General features: G+C 39.9%; 1 protein-coding gene across 4 annotated transcripts in view; it reads right to left on the bottom strand.

Moving 5' to 3' along the window:
- The window catches only part of ARID5B (AT-rich interaction domain 5B), a 114,062-nt gene that overhangs the window by 43,653 nt on the left and 44,517 nt on the right, over window positions 1-25,892 (bottom strand). For all 4 annotated transcript variants that reach the window (XM_053984219.1, XM_053984218.1, XM_053984220.1 and 1 more), the window contains one exon: window positions 23,294-23,524. In XM_053984219.1, coding sequence (XP_053840194.1) covers window positions 23,294-23,524 — 231 coding nt within the window. The remainder of the gene's footprint in view (window positions 1-23,293; window positions 23,525-25,892) is intronic.

The following is a 25,892-nucleotide window of genomic DNA, read 5'->3' as shown; positions in this document are numbered from 1 at the left end:
TGAAGAGCTGCAGACTTCATTCAGCAAAGTACATGCCTAGCTCGTAAAGACCCGGAGCACGCAAGGACGTCTGATGACCCAACTGGGGCTATTCACATCTTTGAGGCTGTGTTAAGCTTTGAACACAACCAAGCCAGCATGGCTCTCTCTGTCACTAACGGGAAAGAAGCATTCAAGCCCTGAACAAAGAAATCGTCCTATCTCATGAAAAACCCTGTGCTTGGGCAGCAACACAGGATCAGACATGGGTTCATCAAATTTCCCTTCCTCTCAGAAATCTGCAATCTCCAGCCCCAAAGCCCTCCATCCCCAAAGGTCACCTCCTGGGAGGCTGCACACAGCAGACAGGGGCTTCAGTTTCTGTTGGAGGGTCAGAGCAACACTCAAGAAGTGTAGGTCTGGCGTCTCAAAATAGTTTGGGTTAATTTAAAAAAAAAAAAAAAAAAATCAAGCCAAGCAGATGAGCAGGTCCTAACAGATTATGTAATAGCCAAGACAAAAGCAATGCAAACATGGCAGCAAGAAGTGAAAACATACAGCAAACCCATGTAAGTCAGCCAGTCTGATCAAAAATCATCAGAACACTCAAGGATGACCTTCCATTAGAGGGCTGTAGAAAATAAAAGGCAAATCTTAGGGCAGCTTTCCTAACAACGTTTCTTCTTCTCTCCAGTAAAAGCCAGCGTTTGTGTAATTGCTGTCTAGCAGAGTCAGCAGTACCCAATGGAGACATGACCTACATACCTCAGAAACACAACAGGAACGTAACCAGTCGTATCCATGTAGATAGATGGATGAGATGGGCTAATTGACTGATGGACATTGTGCACGAATATAAACAGGCAGAAATTCATGCCAGAAGGATAAAATGGACAGTTTCCAAGACCCTGCTTTTGGGAATGACAACGCCAGGTAGGAAGCAATGATCATCAAGTTGTGCACAATGTGAAAGTGACAAATATATTATTTAAACAATCTCTTGCATATCTGATTTGTAACTGATTATATAAGATTCTTTTTTTGTGTGTAAGAATATTATAATTTCCTATCCTTTTTTTTTTCCCTTTGCACTTGATCATTGTACTGCAAAGTAATCAAAATTTGTTAGGCATAATCAACCTGCATGAAGATATTAATAAAGTGACAAGCAAAAACTACAGAGTAAGCTCTCCCCTTTGATGCCTACATTCAGCTGCCACCACAACAACAACACAAGGCATTAGGTGGAGGCAGGAGCAGCAGCCACAGCCTAAGCCCTGCGCCCTTTCACATCTCTGGGTCATCACCAACTTCACTTGCAGCACTTGGCTCGCCAGGCCCCCCCACCACAGTGCACAGAGTCAGCAAAGGGTTCAGAGACAACTCCACTTCTGCAGAGAGCAGAACAAAGCCTTGGCACCCCGGGAGATCTGCATACACCTGACATGGGGTGTTATTGCTGAGGTGCAGAGGGGACGCTGCCCAGCACTGCTGAGTACAGGAAGGGATCTGCACTTTTTCACCAATTAAACACAGAAGTGGAACTCTGGCAATTTTGTCAGGTTCTGTATAGGCAGCTAGGGAATCCGTACAAGTCCCAAAACACCCCAAAAATGGTGGTTTTAAAGTCCTGATTGTAAGACAACGTGCCCAGTTTAAATGAATGCAAACCCCATGGAATTGGTGCAATCATCCTAAACATCAACACAAACAAAACTGAACCCATCTCTTCATTTCGGCCCCAGCAAATCTCTAGCACTCAGAAAAATCCAAATAAAACTGAGCTGTATCCATAAATTTATCTGAGCAGGGCAGGGTTTAAACTAAATATGCAGTCAGTTGTGCAATATTCTTCCGTAGTCAATACTGGTTCTTAGGAAATTATCTGAGTGAATTAAGTGGAAGACTATTAAACAATTTACACACTTCCTTGTGTTTCAGATGTCTAATTATAGCTGTGTTTGTCTCTCCCCGCAGAACTGTTGTATACCACATGGTATGCATATTTCAGCATCCAGCATTATTAACTCATGACCGACTGTCAGTTGATCATTATCTAACACATGGGGTCTGCAAAAAAAGCCTTATTTGGGCAAGAGCAGGCTTCAGACCCGCTCCTGCTGCATTTTCCCCCAGAAGAACTTCAGTTGGATTATTATCTGCTGTCAATGGAAACTCCGAGGTTACTTATGTGAAATCTGCAGACAAGAAAATAAATCCTCACGGAATTAAACAATTGATATTAAAACCATCTCCAGCTCGGCTGGTTTAAAGAAAACTCTCAGTTGCCCTCTAGTGTCCCCCTGCTGCCACGCCAGGCAGCCCGCCCGCCACAGCCAAGGTCACACAATTTAACCTGATTTCACGACGGCAGATTTACTATTTGCCTAATATTTTGCACAAAAGGGCGAGGGGGGGGATGATTTTTCCCCCTGAAAATTTCAGGGCTCCGACCCAGGACGCCAGAGCTTGCATAATGTTTACAGCTGTAACTGAGGCGCATGACACACGGGTTTTATGAGTGAGAATCTCTGAAATCACTCTGTGTGCTGCACTCCATAAAGTTCATTCATAACTAAAAATAGACTAATGTACAAGCTGATTTAGCATTATACTGAAGCTAAGGAACATAGGGAGTCTGCAGAATTCCCTAATATGGAAGAGAAGCTGAGTTTTCAAAAGCAGCAGTTTATTTGTTTCTGAAAATGGACAACATATGTCAAAGATTTAATATACAGAACCAGGTGTATATATAGCCTAGATCTTCATATGTGCCCGTTTTCATGCTATATAAAGACTTTATACAGCCTGAAACTATAGATTTAATAATAGATTACTAAATTAAGTCTGCACAATCACTTCATAAAATAAATAGTTTCAATTTAAAATACAGCTGAGGGGTTTGGACAATTTCCTGCATAATAGAAGCCCATCCCTGAAATGCAAATAACACTGGTATTAAAACACGTCAATCAGGCACATCACAAAAAAAAAAAAAAAAAGTACATGAAAACAAATGCATTTTCCAGTCTATTCTAAGTAAGGATACCAAACCTCTATTTTATTTGAATGCTGCTTTGATACATTACTACTGGCTTTTTTTTCCCCCAAATGTCCTGTTCTTCCTTAGAGAAATCCAGGGCTGACTAAGTCTTAACATTTTGAAAACAGCAAACCATCAGGGTTTTGCAACAAGAATTATTCACTGCCTTCCTGTGTACTGTCAGCATTCTTAAAATACTGTTACTATAAAATTAAACAGTGTGCTCTTCAGAAACACATGACGTTGCTTGCTCTGTTTTTTTAACTGTAATTGTGCAATTTTAAAATTCTCTTCTTTCTCAATGCCTTCTCCCCAAACAAATACCTTTGATAGTTATAAGGTTACAAAACCAGTTTAGACTTTTTTTTTTTTTTTTAACTTACAGGCCACCTGTGATATTATTGATTGATTACACAGTAAAAATGACAAACATTACTTTATTTGGTATATATCCTAAGTTAATTATAAGGCCTTCTCTTCTTTATTTGACAAGACTGAAATATCACAAGAAGTACATATGGCAATTCAGAAAATATAACCAGGGAAAAGGCGAAATGAACATTTCAGAAGACAAATGATTTCATTTGCATAAGCAGATATTTGTAAGGCTCCGCCTTTCTCTACTGCCTGAATAGCACTTTCCATTGCTCTTGCTCTCACTTTCACAGCACAGTTCACAAGCACAATAATTTCACGTTCCACTCCAAAGTGTTGCCCCAATTGGTAAGAGGAGTTTTTTTCCAACAGCAGCCAGTGATGCTGTGGGACTCTGAAGAGGTGACATTGTGCATCCAGGCAAGGAGGTGGCAGGACCTGTGCAGGGACCCTGGCCCGGTGGTTCCAGCCATACGTGCTGCTGCAGCACCCCCACTTTTCAGAGGAAGGCTGTGTCTCAGCTTCAACTTAAGCCAGAGTCCCAAAATACTGAAACTGCCGCTAAAATAATAAAGGGGGTAGAACAGTCTTAGCACCACCTGGCCGTGTCAGGGATCACCTGCTCCCAGACCCATCTCTCAGGGACAGAGTGGGACCCCTGGAAAGCTACTGCCCCCTTCGTCTACAGACTGGTCTCTTGGTCTCTTAAATCTCTTGGATTTAAGTTTTTCCTAGAAGCCTCCCCACCAGCCGTGACCTGAAGCTACTTTGTTTAGGAAATCTGACAAAGTTACACAAGTGGCCAAACCTACATATCTGATTTTAAACAGATAAAACTAGCACCAAGACAAATCATCACCTCTTCTGGATTTCCAAGTACACTATTAAGTAAGACTCGGACTTCAGCTAAGGTGAATATGAAGATTCATTGTCCCAAGAGATAAATATTGACTGAGGAAAAGCAAAGGTCAAATTGGTCAATATTTATTCAAGAAACTCTAAATCATGATGCAGTGTAACATACACTCTGAATGTCTTCATCAGCTGTCTCTGAAGATCTTTTCATTTATGACTAAATACTAAATCTTCTCTCCAAAATTCATATTTTAAAAATCTCAGAAACTCAAACACAACAACAACTGCAAATAGGAAGCTTTCTGTGCCAATGGCCTCAGCAAAAGGACGTGTTGATTTTGCAAGTGCTATCTGCCCAGTCTGCATGCCAAAACTCAGTAGCCCTGAACTCTGAAGATGTGAACAACAACAACTTTCTGACGCATTGCATGGCAATATTTCAGGCTACCATGAACAGAATTTCTCCTTTGGTGAGGACTAATGCAGTCCCTTCTTCCTCTATCTCAAGTATCTGTAAATTAGGACTGCAATTTTATCTCTGGCTTCTAGTTCACATAAAAATTTACCTTGGTACAATGCTAAACAAGAGTTTTGGAGTATTATTCACTGTGGCAAATGTATTAGTGCTATTATTTATCTAGGGTTTCAAGCTTACTGCCTGCTTTCTGAAGGTTTTCTACCATGTTATTTTTCTCTGAAGCCACAGTGCTATGAACCCTTTTCCACACAACAGCACTGTTGAAAGCAAAAATTCCAGGAAATTTGTAGAAGCTGATTTTTCTGAAGATGCATTATGAAGGAAGACACTTGCATTCTCTGAGTTTTCAATTGAGTTATTCCCAGAATTCCCCTTAGCACCTTCACACAGTCAGTCAGTCACTGGGAAAGTTTTAACACTCCTACTCCTATGCTCATTCAAACAGTCCAGCACAGCTGGTGAACTCCTATTTCTAACCTTTTGTCTTCACTAAACAGTCAAACTTAGCAGATTTGTTGCAATCACCATGGAGATCTGTTGGTTTCAAATTAGGCACAAACTGTTTGTTTCCTTTGCTATTTTTATTGTATTTTGAGCCTATTATGCTCATCCCACCCTGCCCTTTCCTTATCTTACTGGCAAGTAAGAAAAACTGGCTTCACTGGGAAGGCAGATCCTAGACAGCCGCTTCTGAACTTCATGGTGGACAGCAATGGTCTCCCCTTCTCAACTGCCTTTCCTCACTGCTGCCAACCAGTGTGTCTGCACAAGGTCAGACTACACTGATGAGATGACCCAGAAGAGCCAAATGAAGTAAATAACTGGAAGAAAAATGTAAGCCTTGCTTTCTGCAGCTTCATAGTTAGGCCTACTAGGGTTGGAAGAATTAATATACTCACCGCAAAAGGGAGTAAATAGGCAGGGTTTGGTCTCACATGTGCAATGACACAAATGAACCAAGGGCTGGCTGGCATGGGAGAAACAGCCCTAGCATGGCAAAGGAAGCAGGATGGGGATGGGACACTGTGGCAAGGGGGGCAAAGGTGAGGAACTGAAGAATAGGAGGACTGAAGCAATATGTATTAGGGGGATCTGCACTTCTGGACTGTTTGGATTACGTACAGAAAGCAGTTAAATCCAGCACTCCCAAGGCAGGTGAAAGCACCACCAAGAGACACCTGGGCTATTGCAGCCAGATGCTATGGAGCACCCTCTCACCATGGAAAGGCTCACTGAAAGCATGAAGGAGCTGTTAATTGACTCCCAAGTGAAGTCTCTAACAGAAATTCCTTTGGAGGCGCAAAGAAAGACACAAGGACCGATAGTGCTGAATGTAGGTTTCCCACAGCCCAAGTCAATGGGCTCCCTGTGCCAAAAAATGCAGCAGGCTGGGATCTGACAGTCCCAAAGCTGCGTAAGCCAAATGCAAGCCTTTCCCACAGTTCTGTGACAGGTACATTGCTGCCTTTAAAACAGCATCAAGTCTCCACTAAAACATTTCTCTGCTTCTGGAATCATATGCAATCCATAATATGGAACTTAAGTTAAAATTCAAAGGCCAATTAAAAAAATAAAATCAATGAAATGCTTTCATGAAGGAGAAGATTGATCTGCAGCTTATAACTTCCAGTAATGTAATATTTTAGAACTTTAATAAATAATGCTTTTATCTTGATTGCAAAATAATACCCTGCCATGAAAACACAGAGCAGAGGTAGGAAACTGTTCAACAAGAATTAAAATGTCACACTTTGCACAGAATGGAGCATTACAATTATTGGTGAAACACATTTTTCAAACTTGTTAACACAGAATTAACAATTACATACATCACTTAATTCTATAAGTGCATATCCCTTGAAGTACCCATTAGCCAACCATGCCTAGTTCAGTTTTAATATACATGCAGGCTTTGCAGCACACAGGGGATGTAACTATGCAAGTGCTGGCACAGTAAACCCTGAAATGGCAAGTGCTATTAAATTGAGATGCAATCACGTTGAAAGGGAAACATTAACAAACAGCAGACAATTGAGAAGAAAATACAGGGCGCTTGTGTTCTAATACATGTGCCTCAAAACCTTATATAACTATTCATTGTCTAGTTCATCTGGCCAGGGGCCCCATTTGCTCTATGCTATTCTATACTAATTTTATAATAATAAACTGTTATACAAGCTTTATGCAGTCATGCATATGAAGAGGTTGTGGAAGATATTACATTTGATTATGTTTCTAGTAAAGACACCATCTTGAAATTAAGCATAGCCTGGTAGAAGTTTAAAATTAAAAAAAAAAAAACACCCTAGCCAAAACAAACAAAAAAACACAAAAAAAAACCCAACCAACCCAAAAAACCCCAAAAAAACAACCCTGAAGAACAACAACAATAACCAAAAAGAAAAGACAAATTAAAGGAAAAGGAAAGAAATGTATGCAAACAAGTAATTTTAAAACCCCAAACAAACAAAAAAATCCTTTCTAAAAGGCTCCTTTCCTCCTCTATCACCTCCACATTATGCATGACAGATGAATACCACTCATTCTTGCATTGTAATATATCCCATATTACAATGCAAGAATCTGCATGTTTCTGGACTATGCTCACTGGAAGATAATCAGTGATTTTTGGAAATGCACGGGTTTTTTAAAATACACTTTATTTTTGTAAAAACAAAGCAAAATGGTTTATAAAGCCAAAAAGAATGCATTAAATAGCTGGGGTTTAAAAACCATGTTATTTTTTTGCTTTAGCATGAACCAATATGAACCACTGAGATGCCTTAGTTAAGATTTAGCTGTACCACAAAACATTTGTAGGATAGCAGTTGGAAAACTTGGGGATGAGAGCCACAGGACACAAAAACATATATACTACAAACAAGATGCAATCCAGAAAAGTAAATTCATATTCCACATTTGTCTATGGAATTGTCTGAGAATTTTCTGCTCAACATTATTTCCAGGTTTATCACAGCAGTTCAAAACTGGCTATATTTAGTCACTGACCAGTGCCAGAAAGCACTACTAGACTATAGAATCATGGCATATTTTAAGTTTGATATCTCATCAACTGTCAATGCCAGAAATAAAATGCCTGTTATAATCAGAAAGATTAAAAGCCTCAGAGCTCCAAGATACATGAGCTTTTCAGCTAAGTCATGAGATATCCCAACTCAAAAATCACATTCTGATTACCATTGTGTGCCTAATACTTCCCGACCACCCTTTACATATTTTGATTTCAACATCTTACCATTTAATCTAAAAAAAATCCCATTAAAGCTAGTGAAGCAATGTTTTATGTGGGGCCCCTGAGGCACTTCCACATGCAAATACCACCACCACATACCAAAAGCAAAGAGTCGGCACTCAAGTGGCACTGAAGCCGGTGGGTGTAAGAGCAAACCCCAAAAAGCTCTAATGCCAGATTCTGATCTAAATCACAGCACTGTGAATTCAAAGTAATTGACTCCTGTGGATTTACATGAGTGGAAAGGGGATCCTAATCTTGTTCTTAACCTTTATATTTGAAGTAGAGATGATCATAAGTCAGGTTTTCCTATCCAACAGGAATATGTCAGAATTTCATAACTTTCTTCAAATTGGGCAGGCAGTCAAAAATGTTCTGAGCAACACTAATAGGCTTTTTAATTTTAACGTGTCTAATGAAAAGAAAACAACTGGAAATACTTATACAGATTAAAACTCTCATCTCAAATGGTTTTGACAAGATAGTGTATTCTACTGAATGTGGGCTCAAAGCCTTGTGCTTGAACAGCGAACATTGAGTTTCCTGAGCTGCTGCAATGGTACAACCACTGTAGAATAGCACCAAAACTCATCCAGAGAAAGGGATGGGTACAGGACATGGCACACTAGCACCAGCTGTGACAGCACTGAATATGTCAACCCATGATAAAACCTAATCCTTCCAATCTGAGACCAAGCATTTAATTACAACCTTTCTGATTAAAAAAAAAAAAAGGGAAAAAAGACCAAAATCTAAACAGTCGTATAGTAGTCGTGGGCTGTTACTGTGGAAAAGATTTCCATTTCATTTAAATGGCAACTTCAAGGGCTAAAAAAAGGCATGAAGGACTTGACTCAGTAGAATGAGACAACTTTGTGTGAGGCAAAAGTTATTCCAGAACTAAAATGCAGCAAGAAGTGAAAACCAGGGGCAGTGAAGGGGTGGAGCCAAACCCTACCATGGGGTTTTGCCTGGAGCTCAGACCCATGGCCAAATGCTCCTGCCAAAGGAAGCAGGAACCTCACCCATTCCCTAGCTGCAGAAATGCAAGACAAGGTGGCAAAACTCTCTTCATCCACTAAGGAGTGTTTTTTGACTTCCTGTAACCTATTTAACTATTGTTACCTTGCTTTGGTCTAGGCTTCTGAAACTGCAAAAGTCCATCCAACTGCAGCCTCGTGCAACTGCTTCTGGCTGCATGACCCACCTCATCTCTGACTTTGGCTGATGTGCCAATTGGAGCTTGTATTTGCTGCTTTGGGACCGTCCGATTTTCATGGATCTGCATGCTTAGACCCAGTGAGGACAGCCCTGATGCCTTCTCCAGCTCACCTGAAATGGGAGCTGATGTTACTGCTCATTCATCTTGCCTGCCTTTGCTCTCCCGAATATTTCTGATGGTTGCTAGGCAACTATTGTTGAATACATGCATGAGGCATTAATTGTATGAGCACTTTAAAAGAGGAAAATTCTTTAAAACTGAGGACACTGCCATACCAAAAATAGGGTATTTCTTTTATGAAGGGCAACACTCGTGGCTAGGAATGTTGAAGGCTCCAGTATGTCAGAGGCCAGATGAGTCACTCAGATTACTCACATGCAGTGCAGCACAAAAGCAGCATCTTAGCAGACCTGACTTTATAATAAAATTTTATTTTAAATTAAGTGCTTCAGATCTAGTTTTATCTTCTGACTGCTGTCATTGGGATATCACAGTCCACATTTTAATGAAATTAATTGCATTGGGTCCAGCTGCTGTTACAGTGTTACAACGTAGGGAGTGTATCAATTCAGTACCTTCCAAACCAAACATGGCACCAGCAAGTACTTCTCTTTGCTACACTTCAAAGAGATGCTGTAGTCTCACTGCTGATCCTAAGTGCTCTGTGCTTCTTATCCATAAATGTGGATTTCATTTTATAGGGTCTTTTTTTCCAAAATACATTCCAATGTCATGACCAAACTCCAAAGACAGTAAACACAGACTTCCATAAATTGACTTAAACTTCTAAACTAAGTAACTGCAAGGATTTGCAGCTAGGTAATTTTTAGGGGGGGGTGTTTTATAAAAAAACCATCTCTACCATAACTAGACATCCACAATGTACACATATTCATCTTAATTACAGGCTGCCTTTCAAAATAACCAGCACCAAAAACCCCCTGAAGAACCATCTTTTTTGGCAAATTAGTACCACTATTATGGTTCACTGCAAAATCGGGATGCTAGAAAAGAATTAGGGCAACTATACTGCTAATTTTAAACATGGTATACTGAGCTAAGTGCTGCTCAAGACCCTGGGAACAACCTTTTCCATTTTTCAAAATTGTGCTCTACCTCTGTGAAAGTTTGTAATGGGACACAGGCTCAGCTCATCACAGTTCAGCTAAGGTTTGTAAGACTTGAAGGGGAAGGGACTTATTTAATCAGGGAAGTGAGAAGTAGAATCATCAACACCTACTTAAACAAGCCACCCCACAACAAACAGCTGTTTTTCACTGGGAGTTCAACTTCCTCTACAGTTGCAAATCCAGAGGGAAACACAGCCGGGTGATGACAGAGGTGGAAGATAGCAGCACACCTCTCTGTTGAAGCAGCAGCAGTGTCTATGGATATCACTTATGTCAGCAGGATGATCACCAGTAGCATTTTCACATATTCTCTTACACTTTCAGTGACCTGAAACTGCTGATTTCAAATAAATTCATTCTCTTCTACTACCCAATTGTTTCTAACACCTTCTTTTTAATTAACATCTCTCTAAAGCTATTGCAAAGTTAAGGTGACCAGAGATGTTTGTGAAAGACCCATCGGGGAAGGCTCATGAAACAGATACTCTTAAGTCTGCTGATGATCTTGCACTGTGTTGCCACACATTTAAATGACATGCTGAATTATGTTTTCCATTCTTCACCTGAGGAGACAGCCCTTTGCAGAAGTTACTAAAAGTTGCCTAAAATGGACCTAAAATTCTCCCTAAGCTGATCTCCTGAAAAGAGAACAGGCCAAGGATTGATCAGACCCCAGAGACGAGAGCAGAGGAGCACACTGCCCAGTCAGTGCTCTGAGGCAGACAACTGCTCATAGTGGATGGAGACAGGGAAGGAGAACAAAGAGGACATAGGCTACCAACAACCACCTGCGTGGATCAGTGAAGACACTGATGTCTAGCTCCTATATTTCCTCCATAATCCTCTTCCTCATTCTCCTGTCCACAGAACAGAGGCAAAGCACTGCCTTGTCTAATTAAGAGTGCAAGCAATTTTTTTTGAAGGTTTGTTTTATTGTATAATGGACACAAGATCCAGCACAGACTAGACTTTACTGGCCCAGATGCTATAAACTACATGTATTAATAAAGTTAGAGTTTTTAAGGTCAGAAGGAATTAGGAGGCTATTAGCACCTTGTTTACCTTCTGCAGATACTGCCTACACAGCTGAGTGACTACTGGATGAAGAGTACTGGACTACAGTATCTCTTCTTTGAGTAAGGGTCCTGTCTTTTACAAAGCAGTCTTGATTTAAAGGATTCAAGTAATAAAGCATCTACGCTACTCCTAGCTAAGTTGTTACCACGGTTAATTACCCTCGCTGCTATGAAATTGTGCCTTAGCTTCAGCATTAATTTACCTGCTTCCACTTTGAAGCATGGGGTCTTGCTATGTGTCTGTTTGCCAAATTACAGAGACCTCTACTGCCACAGGTCTCCTCTTTATGAAAGTACTAAGAGAATGACTGGGCCCCTTCTTAGTCTTCTCCTCTGTGCACTAACTGGAGCAACATTGTTTAGTCTTTCACTTAGAAACAAGTTTTCTGTCCCATGGATGGCTTTTTGGGCCCTTCCTTAACCCTGTCCAGTATCTGAATATGCAAAGGACAGGCATCAGAATCAGGTACAAAGAAAAAATTAGGGCAAAACCTCTCTTTGAAAACACTTCCTGCTCTTCCATGTTCCTCTACAAGCCCATAGTTCAGAATAATGCATTTGAGTATTAGTAGTGCAGTTATCCCATGAAATTGTACCACCCTTTTTGCAGCAAGCCATCATCATTTGACTAACCAAAAATGTCAGCTCTTAGTGTCTTGATAATGATTTCCTCTAGCATTAGAGGCAGGAATAGTCACACCTCTCTACTCCCTGTTTATTAATCCAAGAAGCAGGTCTGCTCTCCTATTCTAGTCAATTGGTTATCTATCATTACTCCAAGTAATTTATGCCATTATGACCAACACAACAACCCTGAACCACATGGAAATGCTGCCAGATCACTTAAAGACCAAGACATATCTATGTGTCTAATACTGAGGCCCAAACTTTATTTGAAATGTAAACTATCATCACTTCACTCACCTTTGGCCCATCATGGACAATATATCAACTAAAAAAAAAAAAAATCACTAAAAAGTGGTAATTGCCAATGATAAACCCACACAAAAAATCCACACTACTTCTTTTATTAAAATCTGCCTTCACTTTCAGGACCTAGGAAGAAACTACCAGCATCCAGTGGCTATGAACACATGCAAGAAGGGATTGCCGAGGTCTCTTAGTTTATCATTTACACAAGTAGCTTAACTGCCCGTGATCTGTTTGATCAGGTTTACAAAGATGCTGACAGATATTGAGAACTTAAACAGCACTATTGTCAATAGAGAGAAAAAGCCCTACTCTGGATCCCCCTAAATGCCCTCATTTGATTTCACAGAGAGAAAACTATAGCAAGAATTTTAATGACCTATTTTGCCTCTTTTGCAATTTGATTTAAAAGCAAATTCACAAAATCCCAGCCACGTGAAATTTACATTCTGCAGAAGTCTCACTCACCAGCAATTACTACTGCAGTGTTTAAAATTTTAAAAGAAAACAAACCCAAACCTGAACAAAACATTATTTTTCAATTAATTTTCTTACTCTGATTTCTCTCCACATTGCATCATCTCCAAATTACTATGATTTTGCTGAGTATGCCAGTTTCTTAAATACACAGCTATAAAATGTATGGACTAATTGTTGAGCAGAACTGAAGAGCTATTAAAACTGCAATAGTACAGCACTTCCAATGGTAGTCTATTATTTCTACATGATTGGTTTTGTACAGTCCAACTCATGCAGTGAAACTCTTAGATAAATTAACTCCTTCGTTTTGACATAAACATCAAAGGGAGAATTAAAGGAGAACGAACATTATTTTCTGCTGCTATTTTAGACCTACTCTTCATAACATCCATGAACGTTCCTGGAAAGTTACAAATTATTTAAATTGAGAAAGCCATTTGCTGTTTTATCAAGTCTGTAATAGAAAAAAAATGGCTTCAAAATGATCTCATTTTCCCATTTCATGTTTCCCTATCATCTACATGGTAGAGCATGTTTACAGAACTTTATAACTATAATATACAATTCAGTCATTTCTAAACAGCCCTGTAAGAGTAAGTCTGAAATGTACACATTTTAAAGATTACTTAGTGAACACCAAACCCTTTCCCAGCTGTTTTAAATTTTGAATTTCCCAATAAATGAATAACATACTAAAAAAGCAAACAAGATCTGACATTATTTAGTCTAAGTTTCTAAAATGGCATAACATCTGTGGCTAAAAACAATTCTGAATAACTATATTTAACTAGAGCAGTATTCTATTATTCATAGCTCATTTTCCTTACAGACTAGGGGATTTAATGTGGTGTTCAAGCATTTCAAACATTTCTTTTAATTGTTTAGTCCTTCCAAGAGCCAAACTGCTGCAAAAAGGGGGAAAATGTTCACTCATATCTTTTATATATTCATGTGACCAACCCATGATCTCAGTTAAGTGCCACAACTGTTCATTAACACACATCACAGCCCCCCGGTCAGCACTGCGAGCTTTGAAACCATGCCAGAAGCAAGGGCTCAACAAATGGCACTTTGACCTTTTCACTACTAACTTCAATCTTTATTAAAATCTCTCAGACTGTCAGCTCTGTCTCTCTCTTTTACCATCTTTTATGGGCTCCTGAAATACCTAATATTCATTCATTAAACGGAAAAGTTTGTTACATTCTTACCTAATGATAGATTTCCCTTTCACAGTCAATCGGCTTGTGAAATGCCTTTGATTGAAAAAGAGAACGAAACACCCCCTCCCCCTGCCAAACAACTCTAAATTCAGAATGCTCACTCACTTCCAGGGAAATCAAGCATGCTGCCTAATATTAAAAAATCTCATGGCATCCAGGCAAGTTTAGCTCCGTTTTATGTTCCCCTTATTAAATTTCACCTTAGCAACACACAAAATCCTCACCCTGCTCTTTGCTTGCTTTTTCAGTTTCATGTTTGCATCTTTACTTCTTTAGTCCAAGCATTTAAGGGGGGACAGAAACTGAATTTTTTTGTCCAGCAGTTTCAGTTTCTTAAAATAGAGTCACCAAAACCAGCAATCCCATGGAGGAAAATGCAGGAGAAAAATAGAGGCTTTGATCATTTTTATGGTGCTCAAGCATAGATTTAGGGGAGAAGGAAAGAGAGAGAGAAGTCATGATTTTTTTTTTCTTTTTTTTTTTTGCCTACCAGTAATTAAATAATTACACATTAAGAACAACAACAAGAGGAAAAAAAGAACCACAGAAAAAGTTCTCATGAGTCATTTGTGTGTTTTCATTCTTTGTGTAAACTTTCTGGCACACCCTATATGCTTCATTTCTTGCTTTAAATAAGTAAGTACTGGAAAATATGCATAGTATTTGGAACCAAGGGGAATGACACATTAATTCGAAAGTTTACTTTGTGTAAGTTTGTGTTTTCCAAATTTGAAATGCAACTTCAAGGAAACCTAAAACTCACCTTCAACCTCTGATTTCTCTCCCCCTTCACCCACGGATTATGCAGAAGGTGTAAGCTATTCATTTAAGCGGCACAGTGAAGTATCATCATTAGGTGGCTTAGTTGCCTGGGATACTCCTATCAGCCTGACCAGTAGGGAACCCGGGAAGCGTGAGCTCCAAAGGGGGGAAAAGTAAACAAAGTCATGAGTAACAGTTACAGCTCCTTAAAATGTGTACATTAACCTCGGTATTGGGAAACTATTTGCTTTTTAGAGGCAGTACCCTCTGATTGAAATAATGATAAATATTTTGGAAATTCCATCTCAAGCCAAAATGAAATTACCCGAGTGCACTCTCGGAGAACAAAGCTTTTTAGTATACCTTCAAATGAACTCAGGTAAATTTACAAACGGCCTATACCTAAAAGACCATTAGCTAAAATTACATTTGTTTTTATTGAAAGACAGCCTCAAGTGCTGACATGTAATATATGACATGGGATACATAATAATACTGTTAAACCAGTTCTGACATAATATTTCCCTAGGCATAATAACCACAAATGACTGCTTTAGTTAAGAACTAGCCAGAAACAAAATAGATCCACGTAAAAGTAGCTTTAACCATAAATACCTCAACAATATTTTATGTCACTTTGTAAAAAAGTTAAAGGAGTCCCATAATAATTAACAACAAAAACTTCATGTCCTTTACTGTTGTATGGTGGTTGTGAAAGGTTATTTCATAGTCCCGCAGCTGCCAATGCTGTAAATTATGCAGGCACCAAGAAGCATTAAGGAGAAATAATAGCAATTTAAACTAAGGCTGACGTAATTCATGATAAACAGTCATTGGAAAATATTACAATGTTGTCTTTTTTGAGTGGGTTTAATCAGAAGAATGTGACCATATTCTGACACAAACCACTCCACATTTCCATTGTATGGGAATAGGGGCCCTTCCCCGGCCATAAAGGTTTCCCTTGCTCGCTGCCACTGCTCAGCCCCAACACCTCAGGGATGCTGCTCACGAGGCTTGGGTTGCCAGTGGGCCCAGAGTTCTGAGACACAGCTCCAGACTCTGAGCAGGCCTGGTGGTCCAAGGGAGGCACAGAAACCAGGGGAACAGTCAAACAAGGATGTGCTAATGAAGGCGTATGAGGCAAAAGAGACTGCCCCAGAAATGAGACCACTGATGGACATGGCTCACAAATATGATGAACACAGCCCATCTTACTTTTTGCTATGATGACAAAACGTGATTTTGATAGCTGAATTGCAAAACCAGCCATCAAGGGGAAATCTCATACGGAAGGAATTAGTAATGTACATCTACAATAATTTATTGAATGGACACCAATAAAGAGGATGCTTGTGTAATAGATGACAAAATGCATGCTATGTAACCCATAGCATTCCATTTATCAGGCACAGAAGAACAGCTCACTTGCAAACTCTCATTTGCTGGAACTACACATTAATTCTCTGCTGAACTCTGTCTGGTAAAACATGTAAACCCCATAATACCATTACATAGTCACTAAGCTCAAAAATAAAAAGAAGTTCTGAGCACAGCCAGGCCCTTGCCTCTGCCACAGGCACTCTCGAGAGGGGATCTCTCACCTCCTGTCCAGTGAGAGCCCCAAGTCCAGAGCTATCCAGGCCAGGCCATACTGGGCACCCCATGGCTCACAGCCCTGGTGTTTCTCAAGCAGCTGGGTCACGGCCCCACGCAGTCACTGCAGGCACGTGGTGTAAGCCCCCTGTCTCCCCTGTCTCCAAGACTGCTGCCCAAGGGCACCTGAAGAGGGAAGGAGCCACACCAAACTGCCAAGTGCCCTCCCATGGGAGCAGCTCTCTGGCAGTGACACCGGTGGATGCTGCAGCTCCCCTGCTCTGCTATGCAGGGCTGACAGCCACAACCAGCCCCGGCGGAGAAGGGACACTGGGGCAATGGGCAGAAGCTTTTCAAGCAGTACCTGCCCTTCCACTCGGCATCTGCTGCCTTCTTGAGGGCAGCGGGAACACACAGCCCAAATAAAATCAGTGTTCTCCATCAAGGAGTTTTGAATATAAAGTGAAAAAATAATCTATCTTACTATTTATCCTGGTTACAACTACAGTTGCTAGTGCAAATGCACTAGCATAAAAAACCAGAAATGAGTAGAAGCTAACAGCATTTGTTTCCATTGAAGTTCTTGCAGACAGGAAGGTATTTTATCTTACTTTACTACATATTACTTATGTTCACTTAACAGTTTGCTGTTAACATTGGGTGAGATTCTGTCTTTGGTTAACTGGTGAAAATCTTGAGTAACAGCCACAGAAGTGCATTGAGTTATGCTGGATTTACGCCACTAAGGAAGGCAGAATGTGACCCCTTATCAGTGCCTTTTTGCTTTGAGTATACAAATATTTTATGCATTTCAATGAGTGACAGAATGCAAAACTTGCAAATATTTATTTTTAGCTGTATGGGGAAAAAGCAATTAGAGCTAAAAATGTTAAGAATGAAGAAATCACTTAACAGAAGCAATTATGCTGGGCACATAAACAGCTCTGCCTTCAGACATTTTATTCAAATGCTGCAGAGCGCACTAGAAAATATCAATTGTTTAAAAAAAACCCTCCAAATATTTTTTCACAACTGAAAAATCAATCATTATAAACAACATCTGGGGATCATTAATATCTTGCCCCACAGTTGAATTAACAAAATAAGAAAGAAATCTGACCAGAATCCAGAACATTTCCAGATTCACTTTCTCAAGCTAAAAGCTTGTGTTTGCAGAGGTGGGGTGGGAGGGAAGAGGAAATGTACATTTATCTGTATTGTATATAGCACTATTATGCATTAATCACTACTTCCCCTCCAGCTATGTCCTGTTTTTGTTTCGAGAGACCTAAAATTTGAAATATTTAGCTAAGCCACTCTGCCCAAGACCTTGGAAAAAATTTGCATATTTTTCAGACTGTTGGAGATGCCACCATAAAGCTCCATCTAAGGAGCTCCCAGTATCCATGTTAATAAAAAGTCTCCATACTCCTCCTATTGCTGTTCTAAATGTTTTAAACATTACAATCTTTGCAGAGGAGCACTAACACCAATCCCACTCTAGTATCACATCTGTATTAAAACAAAGAAGCCCGAAGCATCCATATTGAAATTTCAGGTTTTTCTGAATGTCACTGAATGTCACATAAATTATCCTGCAGGTAGCCAAAACAGACAACAGCAATAATGCTGATACATTACATCAAGCTGAAAAACTTTAAAAAAACACCCAGTTAGCCCAAGTACAATTTTTGTACTGGTGCTAGTTTAAAAAGAAAAGCCAACTTTGACTCACACAAATAAAATAAGTCATCAACAGGAAAACTGTATTTCATTTAGACTGAAAACATTCTTCAGTCCTTTTTTTTTGTTTGTTTTAAAGACTCATTCCCTGCCAAGGTTTTATTTTGTTATGTTTTTCCCCCAAACAACTGATTTTATCTGTGAGTCCCAAACTTCTGTAAACTAAGATGCATAATGAGAGCAAAGACCAAATTTCAGCTACACCAGGAGTAATGGTACCACTCTATACCCTGGAGTCACCAGCTTTCATGCCACAGAATTTTTCTGGCACATGACCCATTCCTAAAAAGTCCTTTCTCCTTCATAATGCTGCTCTTCCATGGCTTCCCTGGCCAATGACAAGAAGGAGGGTAAGTCTTTCTGAAATTGCTGGCTCAGAAACTCCAGCAGCTGGAGGACTGGTAAATCACCCCTCATTCCCAACCACTCCCTGCCAGCCCTGGAAGTGAGAAACACTGTCTTCTTCATTGTTTTACAGGGAGAGATGAGCTGCTGAAGGTTTTGAGGTTTGCATTTGGATGTAGATAACTTTTCCCCTAGCAAGCAATATATCGTTAAGTTTGGTTTGGGGGATGGGGAGGAGATAAGAGGGACCTGCAATGCCCTTTTGCACATGTTTTTTTTCAATGAGCAGTTTCCCTCTGCATTGCTCATGTTATGGCCAAATGGTTAATTTGAAGAAGATGGTTAATTTTTCAGAGAAAAAAAATGTATTTATATCACAGTAGGTTGTAGTTCTCTCACTTTTTGGTATGAAATGTTTCATTAAAAAAATGGGTTTTACATGCAAACCCAAAACCTTCTTTTGCGCTTGAACATGTGTTTACAGTACTCCAGGGATCAAACATATTGTTTAACGGCATATTGGACCCAGCATGCTGTAAAAAAAAATCCAGAATGATTTAAAATTTACCAAACAGATTTCGAAAATTGGGAAAAAATAAGGTATTCAGTTTTCTCTCATACTCCTGTTTATAGAAAAAGCAAGCCCATCCTCACAGAATGAAAGACAGCCTTTGGATTCATCTTTAGCAGACAGGATTTATAACATTTATCTAGCAAAGCACCATGACAAATCCTTCTGTGTGAGATTTTCACCTGGTGAAGCTGATGGAGCTGAAACTCAGCATCACTCAGACCACAGCTGGATCACAGAAAGATCCTGGCTCATTGATGCGCCCTGGAAGCCACTCCATGCCATGAAGCTGGCACAAGCCTGGCAACTGAAGTCACCTTTTTTGGACGAGCAAACACAGAGGACATGTGCTGCTCTAGCAACAAGTGCACACTGATTTATGCGTAGTGACCTTCAGATACACCTTCTGAACACTCACAGGCAGCTTTGCCTCCAGCTAGATCACTTTGGTCTATAATGAAAATTATTAGAAACCTAATTTTTTCATTCCTTCTCTCTTGCAGCACGTATGACCACAGATGCCAGTAAATGATATGCATTTACAAAAGTTATTCAGTAACAGTAACCCCAGAGGCTGATAAATGAAAAAGATTTTGAAAAATGTCTTGAGTTGAAGAGAAATGAACTGTTCATTTTCATTGCTCATGCTCATTTCATTATCCACCTGGACTGCTTCACACTGGTAAGGACCTCTAATTGCTCTTATTTCAGGAGAGGGATATATGTGCAGTTTGACTGCAGTCATAGCCAGGAACTTGGGCTATCAAGATATCCAAGCATGGTTTATGTCTTCTGCTTTCTGAACAGAAGCAAGCTCTTGAGCCTATTTGCATTCTGGAGGAGAACCCTCCAAGGCAGTTGGATTAACTAATCAGTGGTTATATCAACAAGAATGGGAGCAGGAGGCTTCCCACTCACATGTAGACGTAGAGCAAGTCCTTCTGTGGCAGGCTGCTAAGAAACACACACAAATGTTTGAGCCTTCCAGCTGCTGAGCCCATTCCTCAGCATCCTGCTCCTCCAGCAGCCCCTTAGATGAGATGTTGTGGCACACTGAACCAAACCAGAGGGGAATCAGAAGAGGACCATGCAAGAAAAACTGGTCCCAAATATTCCTGTCCAAAGCACTTGGGCACATGCCACAGAGCAGTGGGCACGCAGGGCGGAGGCGAGCACAGGTAGCCGTGGTGTTGGGAACACCTGTGGCAGCCCAAGCTGGAGCTGCAGGGGAGGCTTAGCACAGCGTGAGCCTCACAGAGGTTCCATGGAAACACAGAACATGCACACAGGGCTGCCCAAAGCCTTGCTGCATCCCTCCCAGCCATACCTGTGGGAGCTCACAGATAGCATCTACATACATCTGCTTTAAAAAGTCCTACACCAAAACAGCATTTATTGTCAACAAAATGTGATTCTTCTTTCTCATTTCCTGCTTTGTTTATTTTTGTTAAACCCTACAGAAGAGGGGAAAATAGGCAAAGAGTATGAGAACAAGTCAGAGCTCAACATTTTTTTTTTTTTTTGTTATAAATTTATAATGAAAGTAGAGAGAATATTTCCAGGAAAAACATTTTGGTCTATTAAAACTGCCTAACAAGGACAACAGCTTACATATTGGGGGTTCTTTGTAAAGGTGCTTCTGGTGTCTCATTTGTGACATGCTGTATCTGTTGCAAAATACTCCAACATACAGAGAATGTGTAAAACTTGCCTCAAAAGCAATGCTTCTGAAGAAGACTTGGCATCCATCTCAGAAACCAGTGCTCCAGTGTTTCCCACATAAAGACATCAGCAGAATGTATTTCCCAAATATTGTATCTGCTTTAGAGTTGGGGGAATATCAGGTAAAAATGGTGAAATACACACTCCTATCTTGTTCCTTCTGAACACTTATTTCATTTGCAAGTAAGAGAGAGACAAAACCTTCAAATTACATGTGTCTGGATCTCCTTATAGACACCTTTTCAGAATTTTAGTCACCATTTTTGTAATCTGGTATCCCCTCAGATATGACTGATAAATACCAGTGCCTTAGAGTAATCTATTTATCTACTGTACCACCCGGCCTCTGTTTAGCCTTAGCAGTCATCACTTTCCACATGTGACATCAATCTACATGGTATCAATGTAAACTGTTTGTAAAATGAAGCGTTGTACATTTTATTGTCCTGCCAGCAAAGAAAAGGATAAACTAGTACTTTGCCTGCTGTCTTCAACAAAGGTAGCATAATTGACACCATACATTTTACAATGCAGATATGAAACCACACACTGGCCACTTTTTCCTTCTTAAAACATCAGGGCTTGCAAGTTCTACATCATTATTTTCATAATAAATACTTTTAAACAGTGTTTTTTGGGGGATTTTTTGTGGCTTTTTTTTTTTTAATACAGATTTTAAAAAATCTGCTTCTTAAACCAAACAAAATTTTAAATACACATTACTAATTTCTATGGCTAAGAATTCTGTGGCTCTGGTTGATAATGAGATAATTGCCTCGCAAAGGTCAAGAGAATGGCATAGTTTGCTTTCAGAGGCTGAACAAAGCGCTTGCTATGGTTCACTAAGCGTAGTTTCTGCATCATTCCACATCTCTTTTATTCATCTATTACTAATATTCCATGATACACTTGCATTATGGATCCAACTATTTCAACAAACCTGCAATCAAGGAATGACCCTGAATAAAATCCTCCACAGAAAGCAGATGGTAGGCTCATCAAACGCCTTCAAGCCTAAAATAACCTTTCCCACATAAAAAGGAGAGTCAATTACAAGTGAACTTTATATTCTGAGCTTGAGCTCAGAGTAAATAAAAACCAACATGATACTATTGTGTCATTGGACCAAACTTCCAGGGCATTTAATTCATTTTTTTCCCCACCCCCAGCCCCTAAGAGCAACCAACATTTTATTCATAGTTCATTCAAAACCTGTAGTGTTTTGTGTGAGTGTGAGCAGACTTGACAGTTTGGGCCAGATTCTGAACAATCTTGACAGCACAAAACTAAAAGTACTCTCAGCAGTCATGTGCTCCAGTGACAACACCATGTGAGGAAGGATCTTGTCTGCCTTTTGGGAATGGAGTGGCAGAGCAGCACTACCTTACAAAATGTCCCAATGCCACCAGATGAGTCAGGGTTTCTCTGCCGACACAACAATGCTTGAGCTGGGCACCAAGCTCAAAGCCAGTGTGCTCGAGTTCAGAAAAACAGGTAGATGACTCTCCCATCAGAAACATCCCCTCTTACTCTCATTAGTAAATGTTTAAGGGCATCAGCAGAATTTTTTTCTCTAAGAGACTACAGGAGCTTCCTTGCAGAGATGTGGGGGTCTTGCAAGCCAAGGTGTACTCACCACCATGCAGACTTTGCAAGCATTAGCCACAGAACTCATCTATCTGGTGATATGGAGCATAATACTTAATTCTGTACACTGCTGAAGAAACGACACTGGACCCATTACCGGGTGTCACAACATGCATTCTGCCACATATTCAAAGCACACCTGCTGTTGTTGGGATGATCTGACACCAAAAAAACCCTGTGTGAAATCACCTGGTTGCTATCAGGTGTCAAATTTTGGAGCCCTTTCCCCCAGCTGTAAGGGGCTGCATAGTCCTTTAGAGCTGCAGAGTATTCTCTATGCCTCTTGAATTAAGAGGTCACCTCCCAGAAGTATCTCTGCACTCATAAAATCAAGCTCCTAGCAATGGCAAAACCCATGTTGAACAAGCCCATGTTCCAAGATGACCAGAAACACACCAGCTACAGCTGACACTCTTAGAGGACCTTGGGAGCACAGCTGACGAGTGCTCTGCAACAGCAATGGGGTGTGCCAAGACTCTCTCCTATTTTGCATCTTTTAGCATACCGCACCAACAACGACTTCAAAAAACTAACACACACTGTCGAGCTTCTGGAAGACAGGCTACAGGCAAATGGTTAAGGTAGATGAACTTCCAGGCAAGGAATTGTTTCACTCAGACCCAGTCACTGTGCTACACTCCACCATTATTTTGATTGTGAACTCAAGTTGCAATACAGAGATCACCAGTGGCCAGAAGCCTTCAGACTTAGAGAAGAAAGAGCATATTTGGTACTGATCATTTCAATCATAAATAGCATAGGTTCACTTCAAAGGAATCACATCTTCCCTTTGTAAATCAGTGGATACTTAAAAGAAGAAAAATGCTATGCGAGAAAAAGAAAATAGCTGTAATGGGACTTACCAAACTCATCACATATACTTTCATTTTCTATTAGGGTAGGATGATCAAATGTATCCCGACAATAGAAGATTTGGGGGTTCTTGCTTGTTACTGCAATGCCTCCCAGGGCTAAAACGAACTGGTCTGTTAGTATTGACGAGGGCTTGTCCTGAATGCGCTTTAACATGGAACGGTATCGACAGTACTGTGGGTAGCTGAGAATTAAAAGGTTTGAATCTTCATCATCCTCACCTTGAAGAAAAGAAAAAAAAAAAAAAAGACTCTTAGCAGATCAGAAAAAAACACAAAACAAGAGCTATAACTCAAGTATTTCAGAAAAATTAATTTTTCTGAAGTAAGTTCATCTTTTCTCAAGACACAACTTTTATAGCACAGTGGGTCTGGAAAGAAAGGTTAAAAACCAGTAATTTAAATAAAGTTTATTAAAATAGGTTATTTTCTGCCTTTCTGTTCTGTTTTCCCATACTTACTCAAAAGGACTACCTGGATGAGCAAGAAAACACTGCTCTGCTGAAGTTGGCCAAGGGCCTGAATCAAAGTGTTCGCCATGCTTTGCCAATTTGGCTGCTTCAGTAGAAATATTATCTGTAATTTTTACTCAGTTCCCCATATAGCTTTACTACACTCATGTTTACATCAGTTAACATCTTTTAAAAATAATAATATACAAGCCTCAGAGCACACAGCTATTATGTCTCCTTTCATGTCTCTGATACTGGCAACTACTGAAGGACCTCTGGGCCAGGGAGGTGGGCTGATCCAACCTGGTCATTGTTGCTAAACCCCGAGAGGTGGAAGCAACTTTCTTCACATTAACTGCAAATGCAGCAGGACTCAATAATTATTAACTCCTACAGAGCACAACAAGCAAATGAATTTTCGAACAGCTTGTGCTGCTGGGCTCAAAATATAAAGCAATCTAGACCTCAGAGCTTTCCATTCCTTCATGGTTTAGATGATATCACATATGAAGGTGGCAGATTTTGAAATATCACAATCAAGTGTCGTCATATAACCAGAAGGAAACCTAAGAGGAAGAAAACTCAACTGGGGATACAAACATGAGAAATTACTCATTTGCAGGTATGCAGCCAATACTCAACATCACTTCTTTTTATGCTCATTTATCTCCTCAGGTATGTAACTGAACATGGCTTTCCAGGCATGCCAATGAAGACAAAGCAACAGCATTCACTTTACTGTTTTTTGTTCTACCCTGATTACTGAATAACTCAGCTATTTCTTCTGCCAGAGACAGAAGGTCTACTGTTTAATCCCATTACCAATACTGAAATCATCATTCTTACTCCTAAAGTAAAAATCTCTTCAGACATTGAAAAAAAATTCAAATCAGTTCTCCCCAACTAAATATGATAGCACAACTCATCTAGATTCAAGTGAGGCAATGAAAATGTTGACACATAAAAGGCTAAATTTTAAGAAGTCTCTGGAAGCAGATATATCACCTAGAATGTCATCATTGCAGAGGAATGCAATGCTGTAAAAAAAAAATCAACACGACAGACGGACTTAGAAAGCACTGCCTTTACTAGCACAGCTCCTGAAAGTCATCACTTTTAAAAACTCAGAACTCTCACCACTATCCTGACATAGGTGAGGAGATAACACTGTTTGTTTAAAAAAAAAAAGAAAAAAAACCAAAAGAAAAAAACCAAAGTAAAGTTAATATATTTTGGTAAACAGCACTGGCATTACTTTCCTAAGAAAATAGAATTGATGGCCCTAAAACCTCTTTTGGCCAATAAGGATGTGGTCATGCTTTTCTTTGTTCCAACAAGTATCCCATAAGCCTACACAACAGCACGATTGAGCCAATTACTCCTGGGAATAAGACTCTCTCTTCTTTATTAGGAAACTCTAAAAATCAGATCAGGAAAACTGTTCTAGGAATTAACAAGCACATGATCTGTCCTTTAACTCCTTCGAGAGTTTCATGTATGCCTGCTTGACAGTTATTACTACTTTATACCTTTGTGTAGATAGCGGTGAGCTGAATCTGTCGATCTGACAGCACCTTTCTTATTCCAGGATGTGGTCAGCTTTTTAAACAGGGTGTATATAAATGTATGTCCCATGTGCCTTTGTAGTAAACCATTAGCTTCTAGACAAATGTGCTGCAAGTCCCTGCGCAGAATTACACAAACTTTGTACCCCTGACAACTGACGACTTAACTCAAACCCCCTGGCATAAAGAAAAACCAAGTAATTTTTACAGGATCACTTTCATACATGCTTGTGTAATTCCAATTGTACTTTGTGAGGCATTTGTTTCCTTTCCTTTTTTACTCCAGGTTCAATAGATACATCGAAGAATGAACAAAGGCTGAATAAACTGAAAATTTGCTTAGTGAAAGACAAACACAGTGTTCCTGGAACAAAGATTTTTTCCTCAACCACGCCCACATGAGAAAAAAGAAATCAAAGCAGACCAATCCCTAAAAAATGCAAGCCTGAAGACGAACTATTATTTGCTTTTATCAAAATCTCACACGTGCCATTTAACGGTGGACTCAGTGAATATTGCAAGTATTTTTCAGAAATATAATCAGAAAGAGTTTACTCTTAGGAGAAGCGAAGC

This window comes from Vidua macroura, chromosome 8, assembly GCF_024509145.1.
Source record: "Vidua macroura isolate BioBank_ID:100142 chromosome 8, ASM2450914v1, whole genome shotgun sequence".
Classification (NCBI taxonomy): domain Eukaryota; kingdom Metazoa; phylum Chordata; class Aves; order Passeriformes; family Viduidae; genus Vidua; species Vidua macroura.
Note: the sequence above shows the minus strand (reverse complement) of the source record. Positions and strands in the feature narration are given on the sequence as shown.